This window comes from Oncorhynchus mykiss, chromosome 23 (assembly GCF_013265735.2).
Source record: "Oncorhynchus mykiss isolate Arlee chromosome 23, USDA_OmykA_1.1, whole genome shotgun sequence".
NCBI lineage: Eukaryota > Metazoa > Chordata > Actinopteri > Salmoniformes > Salmonidae > Oncorhynchus > Oncorhynchus mykiss.
This window is the reverse complement of record NC_048587.1, coordinates 40,304,489-40,318,101: the sequence shown is the minus strand read 5'-3', so window position 1 is coordinate 40,318,101 and position 13,613 is coordinate 40,304,489. Positions and strand designations below refer to the sequence as shown.

Genomic DNA, 13,613 nt, shown 5'->3' with positions numbered 1-13,613 from the left:
CACAGGATTTTTTGAATAGTCAAGAACAACAGATGCACTCGTGGAACAAAACCGTTTCTGTGTTTTGTATGGGAAAACATTGAGCCCACAAGTCCTATGTAAGGTAGCTAGCCAGCTAGCTAACTTTAGCTAATGTCGCTAACTAGCCAACTAAGATGCCTAACGAGCTGGCCCACCAGCTGATATTTAGCTAGCTAGCTAGTTAACATTAGCTCACTGTTCGTGTAGTCAGACTTTTCTAAGTGGTGACATGCTAGTTAATCAACTATCCTTGCCATGGTGATGGCCTAACGTTACCTGGCAAGTCTGACAACACAAACGATGAGTTAACATTAACTAGCTAGCTAAATATCCCTTCCTTCGTGGGCTAATGTGAAAAACTATGACTACACAAACTGTGAGCCAACATTATCTAGCTGGCTAGCTCACTAAATACTTGTCAATAAAAAGGTCAACACAGTCATTATACCAGCTAATGCTGGTTTTATTTTTACTTGTAAGGAAGGTAATGTGCGTTGTACACGTAACTACAGTCAGTGGTTATCTAGCAAATTTTCATAAGCACCTAGCTAACTATAGATCTTTGACCAAACCAAAATAGCTTATTAGAAGCTAGCAAACAGGGCTTACCTTATCACATGGCTCCAGCGATGCCTCTCTCTTACAGAGGTCGGAAAATGATAAAATACACATGCATGCTTATCGGAGTAGTGGTTACAATCCGGAGTCGTGGTTACATAGCACAGAACCACCCTTGCTTCTGATCGACGGAAAGACCTAAGGTTAGCTAGTTAGCTACAAAGGCCAGGGTAATTTGAACTATTCTAGTAATAAAACATGCTAAGGTAGGTTATTTGAAAGATGCTAAACAGTAATGCACATGATAAATACACAATATCAATTATTTAAACAAGAAACTACAAAAAGACTATAATATCTACCAGTTATTATATTTGACTTTACTTGTAGGTTCCTTACTAACGTAAACTCACCCCATTCCGTACAAATGTGTGCAACTGCAACATTCAAATGAGGCTACAAAGGAAACTAATGGGACTGTAGCGACTGTGTTGACTTCAAAATCGTGGGTGTGAACTACGTTTCTATTCAAGCGTTGATCGACATGGTTGAAAAAACTGACCCTCCGTTACATCGTGATGTGTCATGCCGTAACGTACAGCACGCATAAAGCAACTATTTCTGTCTTACAATCTCTCTCCACCAGGTGTAGCACTTCTCTCATCGTTTAAAAACAAGAAATGGACAGTGACGGGGGTAAGGGGGGATACCTAGTCATTTTTTTGCATCATCACTGCAAGCGATCATCATTCTCAAAGCCGCTGTTTACTTCTGAAGATCACTTTAGCACCGCCCTAAAAACCCGATTCAAATGCGACATAAACCTTCAAATAGGTATGTAATGACACATTATATAAACTCTTTACAGTGTTTTATTTTATTTACATTTTAGAGGCAATAAGGTGATAAGTTGGACAGATCAAGTGAAAAAAAGCTATTTTCCCACACAATATCTCTCCTTCTCACTATCACGCATCAGTTTCGCTTCCCCACCCGCCATTTTTAAAAAGACCCGATGGGGCTGATTGCATTCTTGAATCATACAGAAACGGGCAGCGTGGGGGTCATGTAATTGATTCTGTTGGAAAGGGGAGAAATTGTGCTTTACCATGGTATTGACATTACAGTTGATCTGGAAGTATTATGTTTTTGGGGCGCTAAAATAAGGTCAATTGTACGGACCAGGGCGATGTACAAAAGTGAGTGAGTTTACGTTACTTGATCCTGAGATTTAGCATGGAGAAATGTTTAGGTTTTCCCTCCCTGCAACACTGCCTTGATTGATGACTTCAAAGCTTGCAACAGGATCTGTAGTTCTGTATGATAGCCACATTAGAGGCTAAAAAGCATTTCATTTTTGAGGGGTTATTACAGGCAAATATATTGGTAAAAGTGACCTTGTCCGAGAGAGATTTACGTGGTTATCAAAACATCAAGACAGGGTAAGCCTACACGAAACACAGACCTTATATGAAGTCATTATAAAATCCCCCATGGAAAAATGAACGGTGGAAAAACTATTGGAACCATTTCCTTGTTTAACTGCTAGGTTTTATAGGTATTATGACTCATACTGTGGTACTCAATTTCAGCCAGAGAGGAAGAGAGAGGCCCAACTCGGAGGAAAATATGCTTCCCTTAAGCAGGTGGTGTTTTTTCGTTGTTTTGTGCCTATCTCTGACCTTTTTAACCTGTCTCTCCTTTCTGGGGAGGTTCCCATTGCTTGGAAGGCAGCTTTGGTTTCTCCTTTATTTAAAAGGGGAGATCAAGGCTAAAGTTGCCCACAAAGCAAGGAGTTTTTTAATGGCGGTCAATGAGAGAGTGTTGAATTTGGAGAACAAAAAAATGTATGACTTATTTGCTACGTGAGGTTTAGATGACTAGACAGCCCACAGTGCCACTTTGTGGACAACGACTCCCATTGTTAGGGCGGAGAGACATGTAACTTGTCAGTATATCCATAACCGTTGTTCCAGCTATACTTGAAGAGGACAGTAGGCCTAACTACTTACAAAAATGGTGTTTAAAAAATATATAAAATATTGGCACACACACCAGATTAGTGCAGTGAAACGTGTTGTTCTGACGAAGAGCTACAAAAGCAGGTAAATATCCATGTTAGACTGAAAGATATAAAGTCATTTCGTCAAACTTGGGAGGTCTCTGTGCTCATTAGTTGCTTGTTCAACATATTGAATATGTTACGTCTAGTCTATGAGACCAGGCTGAAGCTGTGGACTCAGCACGAAGGCTGGTTAGTTAATGTGAGGTTATTTGGACAGGGTATGAGCTGGTACTGGCAGCGAACCGAAACACTTCGGGGACGGGGAGGGCACAGTACAGGTGTTTGCTTTGGTTTGGAAACATCGTCATACACTCTCTCCTGCTGCGATGGTCAGTGGGCTATTATCCAACTGCTATCCAGCGTTTCAGTACCATGGAAAGCCCAATGACAATTCAAAGTGCTATTCCACCAGGTCAAGACAACTGTTATTTAGATGTGGCATCAAAGAGCTGAACCATTACGAGTTCTATCTTAACGTGACTGAAATCAATAAGAGATAACCGAGTGTATAGCCTCGTCTTATGAGAAAATCAACAAGTAACAGAGTTTTATATTATTTAGACATTAATCCAATCATCCTCCTACCTTGTGCATTAATTCTTCGTCGTATGAAAGAGCTGGTGGGGCAGACGGTGAATGGTTCTCCTCCCCTTCCGTAGATCCATAGGCGCTATCGGGGTGGATCTCCGGGTATGCCGTGGTGTAGTGCGCAGATATCGGTTCCATGGACTCCATCGTCTCCATCCTCTCGAAGCGCTCAAGGCAGACCAGGATACAATGCCAAAATCAATGATGCCCCCTTAGAAAATTTGCCAGATATTTCCTGACAACTATCTATTTCTCTCTCCCTTTGTCTCTCTCCTTCCTACTTTTCTTTGTGTGAAACCACGAAACCCCCAACACGAATACCAGGCATGTTGCCCACAGCTTTTCTCTGTAATGACTTACATGTAAGATATGTAGGAGGCTGACTGTACCATACAGCTACAGCCAGCACCACACACAACGTGACAGTGTATCAACGTCAGAGCGAATCGTGTTCAGCACCACGGATAGTTCTGAATGAGGAGGAGGGGAGTGGGAGGAGGGGGTTGGGGAATGGTCAGTGCTAACAGGGATCCTTGGGACGTCCCCACCCTAAAACCCTAACTCCTACCCTTACTATAACCCTAACCTTAACCATTTCACATTTCAACTTCAATTGTTGTAGGATCCCGAATAACACGAACGGCTGGGGGATTCCTCCTGAGCGCATCATGGAGCTGAGCTAGATAATTCATTCATCTCCTTAATTTGTAGATAGATTAAATATATTTATTTTGAGAAGATATATAATCTTTCTGATGTGATAATAGCACATTTTAATGAGCCTGTCAACTCAGAGTCGGTAGTTTCAGGGAGGGGAAGTCAGAGAATCCCATCGCATGTTTACTGAATGAATTAAGATGCATAGATCCGTCGGCTATGAATTAATGAAGCTTTCTATAATTCTGGTTCCAAAGATCTGTCTGGCCTGTAGCCTACCAGTTTGCAACTGAAACAATGCTCTGATCCGTGTATCGCATGTGTCCTGTAGGCTGCTATTTTTTTCACCTAAACAGACGTGAAAGGTCTGTATCTTAGCCAAGTACGTAAATGGACCATTGAAGGGCGGGTACACGTGATGCTAGGCCCCTTCTCTCCAACTAGTGCGTTCCAACTTCGGACAGACAGTAGGTGATACACTCCTGCAGCATAACTGGATTTAACAGTGTGGGGCTCTGTCCTCGAATGAAGGGGAAGATAATATCGATTTTCTTTTTCAATTGGTTTAATCTTCGCGGTTTGGACAGTAGAAGCATAATGGAGCGAAAGAAAGCCAACGTTTTTTATTTAGAACTGTCTACATAGCAGGACCTGGTTTACAAGGCTACTTATACGGACTTACTTTAGTTTAAGATGTCTTCGTCTGCAACTACAACTATTCGACCTACACTGACAGCGGATCAGATAACGGTCATCGTGGCCTCGGGTGAGTGGTGGCAGTCACATAACCTAAGCAGGCTGCTAAACTATGAACATATCATACAGCATTCAGTCTACATAAACCTTTTGCTCTTATACAGGACTGTCTAACTGTTGGTTGTTTAGGTTATGTATATTTTGCATGTGTTAGGCTGATACGTAAGCTTATTAAAGATCAGTGATACTATCAAGAGCCGTGTGCGGTTTACTTTTTCCTTCATCTTGTTCAACTGTTACCATGCACCTGCAAAAAAGATAGCTCAGATGTGCGAATGTTTTTTTACATTTTTATAAATAAATATGTAAAAGCAATCGTGCATAACCTATATGTTTACTTTAATGTCACATATGTTTTATAAAGTCTCTTCATGCCGGTCTTCTTGTTGTTTTCTTTTCTGTAGTGTCCTGCCTGGCGTTCTTCGTAGTGATTCTCATGCTCCTGGTGGTCCTGTACAGGAAAGACCTTCTCTGCCGCAGTGTGTGGAGCTACCAGGCCACCCAACACTATACAGTAAGACTATACATAGCTCAGTTGTTAGGGCATGTCACTTGCAACGCCAGGATAGTGGGTTTGATTTCCGGGACCACCCATACCAAAGATTTATGCATGCATGACTGTAAATTGCTTTGGATTAAAGCAAAATTACATATATTATAATTATATAATATGTTATGAATATGTTATAAACAGGGAAAACATGCCTAATGTATATTAAGACCCTCTCTGATAGGAGTGTGGTACTCGAGGCTAGGGAAACTTCCATAAATCATTCAATCTAATCAAAATCCCATTTTATTCATCACTTGCTTCGTAAACAACAGGTGTAGACGAACAGTGAAATGCTTACTTACAGCCCTTCCCAACAATGCATAGAGAAAGAAAATAGAGAAATAATATTATTTTATAACACAATAATAAAAGTAATAAATGCACAATGAGTAAAGATAACTTGGCTATATACACAGGGTACCAGTATCGAGTCGATGTGCAGGGGTACGAGGTAATTGGTGTGGAGATAGAAGCTGTTCAGGATCCTGTCGGTTCCAGACTTGATCAGTACCGATTACTGTGCCGTAGCAGAGAGAACAGTCTATGACTTGGGTGGCTGGGGTCTTTGACAATTTTTAAGGGCCTTCCTCTGACACCGGCGGGTATAAAGGTCCTGGATGGCAGGGAGCTCAGCTCCAGTGATGTACTGGGCTATACACAATACCCTCTGTAGTGCCTTGCAGTCGGATGCCAAGCAGTTGCCAGTTGATCATCTCCTTTGTCTTGCTGACATTGAGGGAATGGTTGTTGTTCTGGAACAACACTGCCAGGTCTCTGACCTTCTCCCTATAAGCTGTCTCATAGTCATTGGTGATTAGGCCTACCACCATTGTCGACAAAAACTTCATGATGGTGTTGGTGCCATGCAGGCCACACAGTTGTGGGTGAACAGTGAGTACAGGAGGGGACTAAGCACGCACCCCTGAGGGGCCCCCGTGTTGAGGCTCAGCATGGCAAATGTGTTGTTGCCTAGCCTCACCACCTGGGGATGGCCTGTCAGGAAGTCCAGGGTCCAGTTGTAGAGAGAGGTGTTCAGTCCCAGGGTCCTTAGCTTAGTGATGAGCTTGGAGGGCACTATGGTGTTGAACGCTGAGCTGTAGTCAATGAACAGCATTCTCACATACGCTTCAAATTAGTGGATTCAGCTATTTCAGCCACACCCGTTGCTCACAGGTGTATAAAATTGAGCACACAGCCATGCAATCTCCATAAACAAACATTAGTAGTAGAATGGCCTTACTCAGTGTCTTTCAATGTGGCACTGTCATAGGATGCCACCTTTCCAACAAGTCAATTTGTGAAACTTCTGCCCTGCTGGAGCTGCCCCAGTAAACTGTAAGTGCGGTTATTGTGAAGGTGAAATGTCTAGGAGCAACAACGGCTCAGCCGCAAAGTGGTAGGCCACACAAGCTCACAGAACGGTACCGACGAGCGCTGAAGTGCGTAGCGCATAAAAATAATCTGTCCTCGGTTGCACAGGGACTGAAGACACTTGTCACTCTCAAGCAAGGTTCAGTGTTGCTGCCTCGAAGCTAGCATAGAAGGCATTTAGTCTGGTAGACTTGTGTCACTGGGCAGCTCCCGGCTAGGTTTCCCTTTATAATCTGCAATAGTTTGCAAGCCCTGCTACATCCGATGAGCATCAGAGCCGGTGTAGTAGTATTTGATGTTAGTCCTGTATTGACGCTTTGCCTATTTGATGATTTGTCGGAGTGCGTAACGGATTTCGTATGAGCTTCCAGCTCCTTGAAAGCGGCTGCAACAAGCCGTAGCTCAGTGTGGATGTTGCCTGTAATCCATGGCTTCTGGTTGGGATATGTATGTACGGTCACTGTGGGGACAATGTCGTCAATGTATTTATTAATGAAACCGGTGACTGATGTGATAAACTCCTCAATGCTATCGGATGAATCCCGAAAAATAATCCAGTCTGCACCAGTGAAACAGTCCTGTATCTTAACATCACGTCATCGGACCACTTCCGTATTGAGTGCGCCACTGGTAGTTCCTGTTTAAGTTTTTGATTGTAAGCAGGGATAGGGAGGCTATTAGGTACGAAGGATATAATTTTTCCTGCGTTAAAATCAATGGCCACTAGGCGTGTCGCCTCTGGATGAGCATTTTCTTGTTTTATTATGTCCATATGCTGCTCGTTGAGTGAGGTCTTAGTGCCCTCATCAGTTTGTGGTGGTTAATAGACAGCTATGATAAACATAGATTAAAACTCTCTTGGTAAATAGTATGGTCTACAGCTTATCATGAGGTATTCTAACTCAGGCGAGCAGAACCTCGAGACTTCCTTAATATTAGAGATCGCGCACCAGCTGTCGTTAACAAAAGAGACACACAGGTAGGGAACAGGGTGTCATTTGGGATACCGAACTCAAGTCCTTTTGTTCACCTGACGTAGAATTCCTCACAATCAAATGCCAACCATATTATCTCCCAAGAGAATTCTTGTCGGTTATTGTCATAGCCGTGTATATCCATCCGCCTGTCACGCCCTGACCATAGAGAGCTTTTATTCTCTATGTTGGTTAGGTCGGGTGTGATTTAAGGGTGGGTTATCTCGGTGAATTGTATTTCTATTCTGGCCTAGTATGGTTCCCAATCAGAGGCAGCTGTTTATCATTGTCTCTGATTGGGGATCATATTTAGGTAGCCATTTTCCCATTGAGTTTTGTGGGATCTTGTCTATGTATAGTTGCCTGAGAGCATTATATTAGCGTCATGTTTTGTTTGTTCGCGTTGTTGTTTTTGTATTGTTGCTTTTGAGCCCTACAAGGCTGTACGTTCGTTTGTTACTCTTTATTGTTTTGTTGCTGGTTCACATTTAAATAAATTATGATGAACCCAAACCACGCCGCGCCTTGGTCAACTCCTTATGACGAACGTTACACCGCCCTCAAGCCGATACCACGACGGCCCTCAAGGAACTTCACTGGACTCTATGCAAACTGGAAACCATATATCCTGAGGCTGCATTTATTGTAGCTGTGGATTTTAACAAAGCACATTTGAGAACAAGGCTACCTAAATTCTATCAGCATAATGATTGTAGCACTCATGCTGGCAAAACACTGGACCACTGGTACTCTAACTTCCGTGATGCATACAAGGCCTCTCCCCTGCCGTCCTTTCGCCAAATCTGACCTCGACGCCATTTTGCTCTTCCCTTCCTATAGGCAGAAACTCGTGACAAGGACTATTCAACGCTGGTCTGACCAATCGGATCCACACTTCAAGATTGTTTTGATCACGCGGACTGGGACATGATCCTGGTAGCCTCATAAAATAACTGATTTATACTCTGATTCGGTGAGTGTGTTTATAAGGAAGTGCATAGGAGATGATGTACCCACTGTGACTATTCAAACCTACCCTAACCAAAAACTGTGGATAGATGGCGGGATTCGCGCAAAACTGAAAGCGTGAACCACCGCATTAAACCATGGAAAGGTGACTGGGAATATGTCAGAATACAAACAGTGTAGTTATTCCCTCTGGCAAGGAAATCAACAGTGAAGAGGCGACTCCGGGATTCTGGCCTTCTAGGCAGAGTTCCTCTGTTCATTGTCTGTTCTTTTGCCCATCTTAATCTTTGATTTTTATTGGCAAGTCTGAGATATGTCTTTTTCTTTGCAACTCTGCGTAGAAGGCTAGTATCCCAGAGTCGCCTCTTCACTGTTGACGTTGAGACGGGTGTTTTTTGTGGGTACTATTTAATGAAGCTGCCAGTTGAGGACTTGTGAGGCGTACGTTTCTCCAACTGCAAACTATAATGTACTTGTCCTCTTGTTCATTTGTGCACTGGGGCACTCTTTCTATTCTGGTTACAGCCAGTTTGCGCTGTTCTGTGAAGGGAGTAGTACACAGCGTTGTACGAGATCTTCAGTTTCTTGGCAATTTCTCACATGGAATAGACGTAATTTCTCAGAACAAGAATAGACTGAGTTTCAGAAGAAAATCCTTTGTCTCTGGCCATTTTGAGCCTGTAATCAAACCCACAAATGCTGATGCTCCAGATACTCAACTAGTCTAAAGAAGGCCAGTTTTATTGCTTCTTTAATCAGAACTACAGTTTTCAGCTGTGCTAACATAATTGCAAAATGGTTTTCTAATGATCAATTAGCCTTTTAAAATTATAAACTTGGATTAGCTAACACAACATGCCATTGGAACACAGGAGTGAAGGTTGCTGATAATGGGCCTCTGTACGCCTATGTAGATATTCCATAAAAAAATCAGCCGTTTCCAGCTACAATAGTCCTTTACAACATTAACAATGTCTACACTGTATTTCTGATAAATTTGATGTTTATTTTAATGGGCAAAAAACAAGAGAATTTCTAAGTGGCCCCAAACTTTTGAACGATAGTGTATATACTGTATTTTATACCATCTTGCCATCTTGTCGCTCGGTCATTGCTCATCCATATATTTATATGTATATATTCTTAATCCATGCCTTTACTTAGATTTGTGTTTATTAGGCAGTTGTTGTGTAATTGATAGATTACGTGTTAGATATTGCTGCACTGTCAGAACTAGAAGCACAAGCATTTCGCTACACTCGCAATAACATCTGCTAACCATGTGTATGTGACCAATAAAACTTGATTTTATTTGACCATGTAACTGGTCTGGTGGTATTATGAGACCATCGTCTAATCTAAGGCAATGGGGGGCCAATCTTATCAACAAAGGGATCTAATGTATGGCTGTTTTAAAATGTTTCCGTGAATAAGATTCCCTGTTTCTCTTACGATACAGACGTGAGAGAGCAAGCAGCGACAGCTCAGTAAATTAAAGGTTAATATCAATACCCCCTGCTTTTTGTATCCATATTTTTCTCCCCTATCGAGAATGCAACCACAGCTAAACTCTCCTTTGACCTTTTTGTGGTTGTATCAACAAAATTGTTTTTATTCTGTTACTATACAATCATTTGCTATTCAACCGTAGGCTACTCATCTGAGATAAGCTTTCATTCCTGTTTTTCCTTTGCATCACATGCTAGTCAGTTACATTGAAGGTCATACTCCAGCCCCATTTGCCTCCCACTGCCTTCCTTCCATTCAATTCAATATTTTTCATTGAAAACATCAACACTGTTTACTTGTTGAACCAGTATCAGTTGATTGAGAAATTATGCTGTGTTATTATGTACACAATGATGTCTCATGTTAAAATACATACCTTTCTACTACTGCTTATAGTGTATCTGTGAGACCACAACAGGGATAAAGAATTAATAAGAAATAAAGAAGGGATAAAGAAAGAGACTTTTGGATAAAACTTTAGAATTTGGCACAGGGCATTTTCCATTGTGTTCCATGCATCAGACAAGGATCAATACTGCTTTTTAAATTAGTGGAGTATATTATTTGGCTTGAAGAATTTAATCAAAGATCTATAGCCTGTTCAACCTCTGAAAAGCTGCTGCGGATATCCCCCTCTTCAAAGGGGGAGACACTCTAGACCCAAACTGCTACAGACCTATATCTATCCTACCTTGCACTTCTAAGGTCTTCGAAAGCCAAGTTAATAAACAGATCACCGACCATTTCGAATCCCACCGCACCTTCTTTGCTATGCAATCTGGTTTCCAAATTGGTCATGGGTGCACCTCAGTCACGCTCAAGGTCCTAAATGATATCAGAACCGTCATTAATAAGAGACAGTACTGTGCAGCTCTATTCATCGACCTGGCCAAGGCTTTCGACTCTGTCAATCACCACATTCTTATCGGCAGACTCAACAGCCTTGGTTCCTCAAATGACTGCCTCGCCTGGTTCACCAACTACTTCTCAGACAGAGTTCAGTGTGTCAAACCGGAGGGTCTTCTGACCTCTGGCAGTCTCTATGGGGGTGCCATAGGGTTCAATTCATGGGCTGACTCTTTTCTCTGTATACATCAATAATGTCGCTTTTGCTGCTGGGGATTCTCTGATCCACCTCTACGCAGACGACACCATTCTGTAAACTTCTGGCCCTTCTTTGGACACTGTGTTAACTAACCTCCAGACGAGCTTCAATGCCATACAACTCTCTTTCCGTGGCCTCCAACTGCTCTTAAATGCAAGTAACACTAAATGCATGCTCTTCAACCAATCGCTGCCCACACCTGCCCGCCCATCCAGCATCACTACTCTGGATGGTTCTGACTTAGAATATGTGGACAACTACAAATACCTAGGTGTCTGGTTAGACTGTAAACTCTCCTTCCAGACTCACATTAAGCATCTCAAATCCAAAAAACATCTAGAATCAGCTTCCTATTTCGCAACAAAGCATCCTTCACTCATGCTGCCAAATATACCCTCGTAAAACTGACTATCCTACCAATCCTTGACTTTGGCGATGTCACTTACAAAATAGCCTGGGCAAATTGGATGCAGTCTATCACAGTGCCATCCATTTTGTCACCAAAGCCCCATATACTACCCACCACTGCCACCTGTATGCTCTCGTTGGCTGGCCCTCGCTTCATATTTGTCGCCAAACCCACTGGCTCCAGGTCATCTATAAGTCTTTGCTAAGTAAAGCCCCGTCTTATCTCAGCTCACTGGTCACCATAGCAGCACCCATCCATAGCACACGCTTCAGCAGGTATATTTCACTGGTCACCCCCAAAGCCAATTTCTTCTTTGGCCGCCTTTCCTTCCAGTTCTCTGCTGCCAATTACTGGAACGAACTGCAAAAAATCACTGAAGCTGGAGACTTATATCTCCCTCACTAACTTTAAGCATCAGCTGTCAGAGCAGCTCACAGATCACTGAACCTGTACATAGCCCATCTGTAAATTGCCCATCAAACAACCTCATCCCCATACTGTTATTTGTTTCATTTATTTTGCTCCTTTGCACCCAAGTATCTCTACTTGCACACTCATCTTCTGCACATTTATCCCTCCAGTGTTTAATTGCTATATTGTAATTATTTAGCCACTATGGCCTATTCATTGCCTTACCTCCCTTATCCTACCTCGTTTGCACATACTATATATAGAGTTTTTCTACTGTATTATTGACTGCGTGTTTGTTATTCCATGTGTAACTCAGTGTTGTTGTTTGTGTCGCACTGCTTTGCTTCATCTTGGCCAGGTTGCAGTTGTAAATGAGAACAGGGGAGCAAGTTGCTGCAGGAGGAAATATGCTTATTGAAATTATCGATTATCGTAGATTTATCGGTGGTGACAGTGTTTCCTAGCCTCAGTGCAGTGGGCAGCTGGGAGGAGGTGCTCTTATTCTCCATGGACTTTAGTGTCCCAAAACTGCTACAGGATGCAAATTTGAAAAAGGTAGCCTTAGCTTTCCTAACTGACTGTGTATATTGGTCCCTGACTACCCTGAAAGGTTGCCTATCGCGGGGGCTATTCTATGCTAGTGCAGTACGCCACAGGATGTTTTTGTGCTGGTCAAGGGTAGTCAAGTCTGGGGTGAACGAAGGGCTATATCTGTTCTTAGTTCTACATTTTTTTGAATGGGGCATGTTTATTTAAGATGGTGAGGAAAGCACTTTTATAAAGCAACCAGGCATCCTCTACTGACAGGATGAGGTCAATATCCTTTCAGGATACCCGGGCCAGGTCAATTAGAAAGGCCTGCACGCTGAAGTGTTTTAGGGAGCGTTTGACAGTGATGGGGGGTGGTCTTTTGACCGCGGACCCATTACGGATGCAGGCAATGAGGCAGTGATCGCGGAGATCCTGGTTGAAGACAGCACAGTTGTATTTAGAAGCCAAGTTGGTCAGGATGATATCTAAGAGAGTGCCCATGGCTACGGTTTTAGGGTTGTACCTGGTAGGTTCCTTGATAATTTGTGTAAGATTGAGGGCATCTAGTTTAGATTGTAGGATGGCCGGGGTGTTAAGCATATCCCAGTTTATGTCATCTAACAGAACGAACGCTGAAGATAGATGGGGGGCAATCAATTCACATATGGTGTCCAGGGCACTGCTGGGAGCTGAGGGGGATCTATAACAAGTGGCAACGGTGAAAGACTTGTTTCTGGAAAGGTGGATTTTTAAAAGTAGAAGCTTGAATTGTTTGGGCACAGACCTGGATAGTATGACGGAACTCTGCAGGCTAACTCCGCCCCGTTACGCAGTTTTATATTGTCAGAAAATGTTGTAGTTGGGGAAGGAAATTTCAGGATTGTTGGTGAATTTAAGTGTATATAGATGTGTATAGTGTAATTGGTGTTTATAGATATGTTTTGTGTAATTGATGTGTATATAAACTCAGCAACAAACAAAAAACGTCCCATTTTCAGGACCCTGTCTTTCAGAGATAATTCGTAAAAATCCAAATAACTTCACAGATCTTCTTTGTAAAGGGTTTAAACACTGTTTCCCATGCTTGTTCAATGAACCATAAGCAATTAATGAACATGCACCTGTGGAACGGTCGT

The 13,613-nt window shown here is 42.5% G+C and overlaps 1 protein-coding gene across 6 annotated transcripts in view; it reads right to left on the bottom strand.

Moving 5' to 3' along the window:
• The window catches only part of LOC110502758 (ras-related protein Rab-37), a 50,539-nt gene that overhangs the window by 22,919 nt on the left and 14,007 nt on the right, over positions 1 to 13,613 (bottom strand). For 3 of the 6 annotated variants that reach the window (XR_005039188.1, XR_005039189.1, XM_036960456.1), the window contains exon 1: positions 3,230 to 5,529. Coding sequence is in view for 4 of the 6 variants with exons in the window: in XM_036960456.1 (XP_036816351.1) it covers positions 3,230 to 3,388 (159 nt within the window). In the remaining 2 variants the exon portion in view is untranslated. Of the gene's footprint in view, positions 1 to 3,229; positions 5,532 to 13,613 lie in introns of those variants that run through there. The other 3 variants (XM_036960453.1, XM_036960455.1, XM_021581025.2) reach the window with 3 other exon arrangements.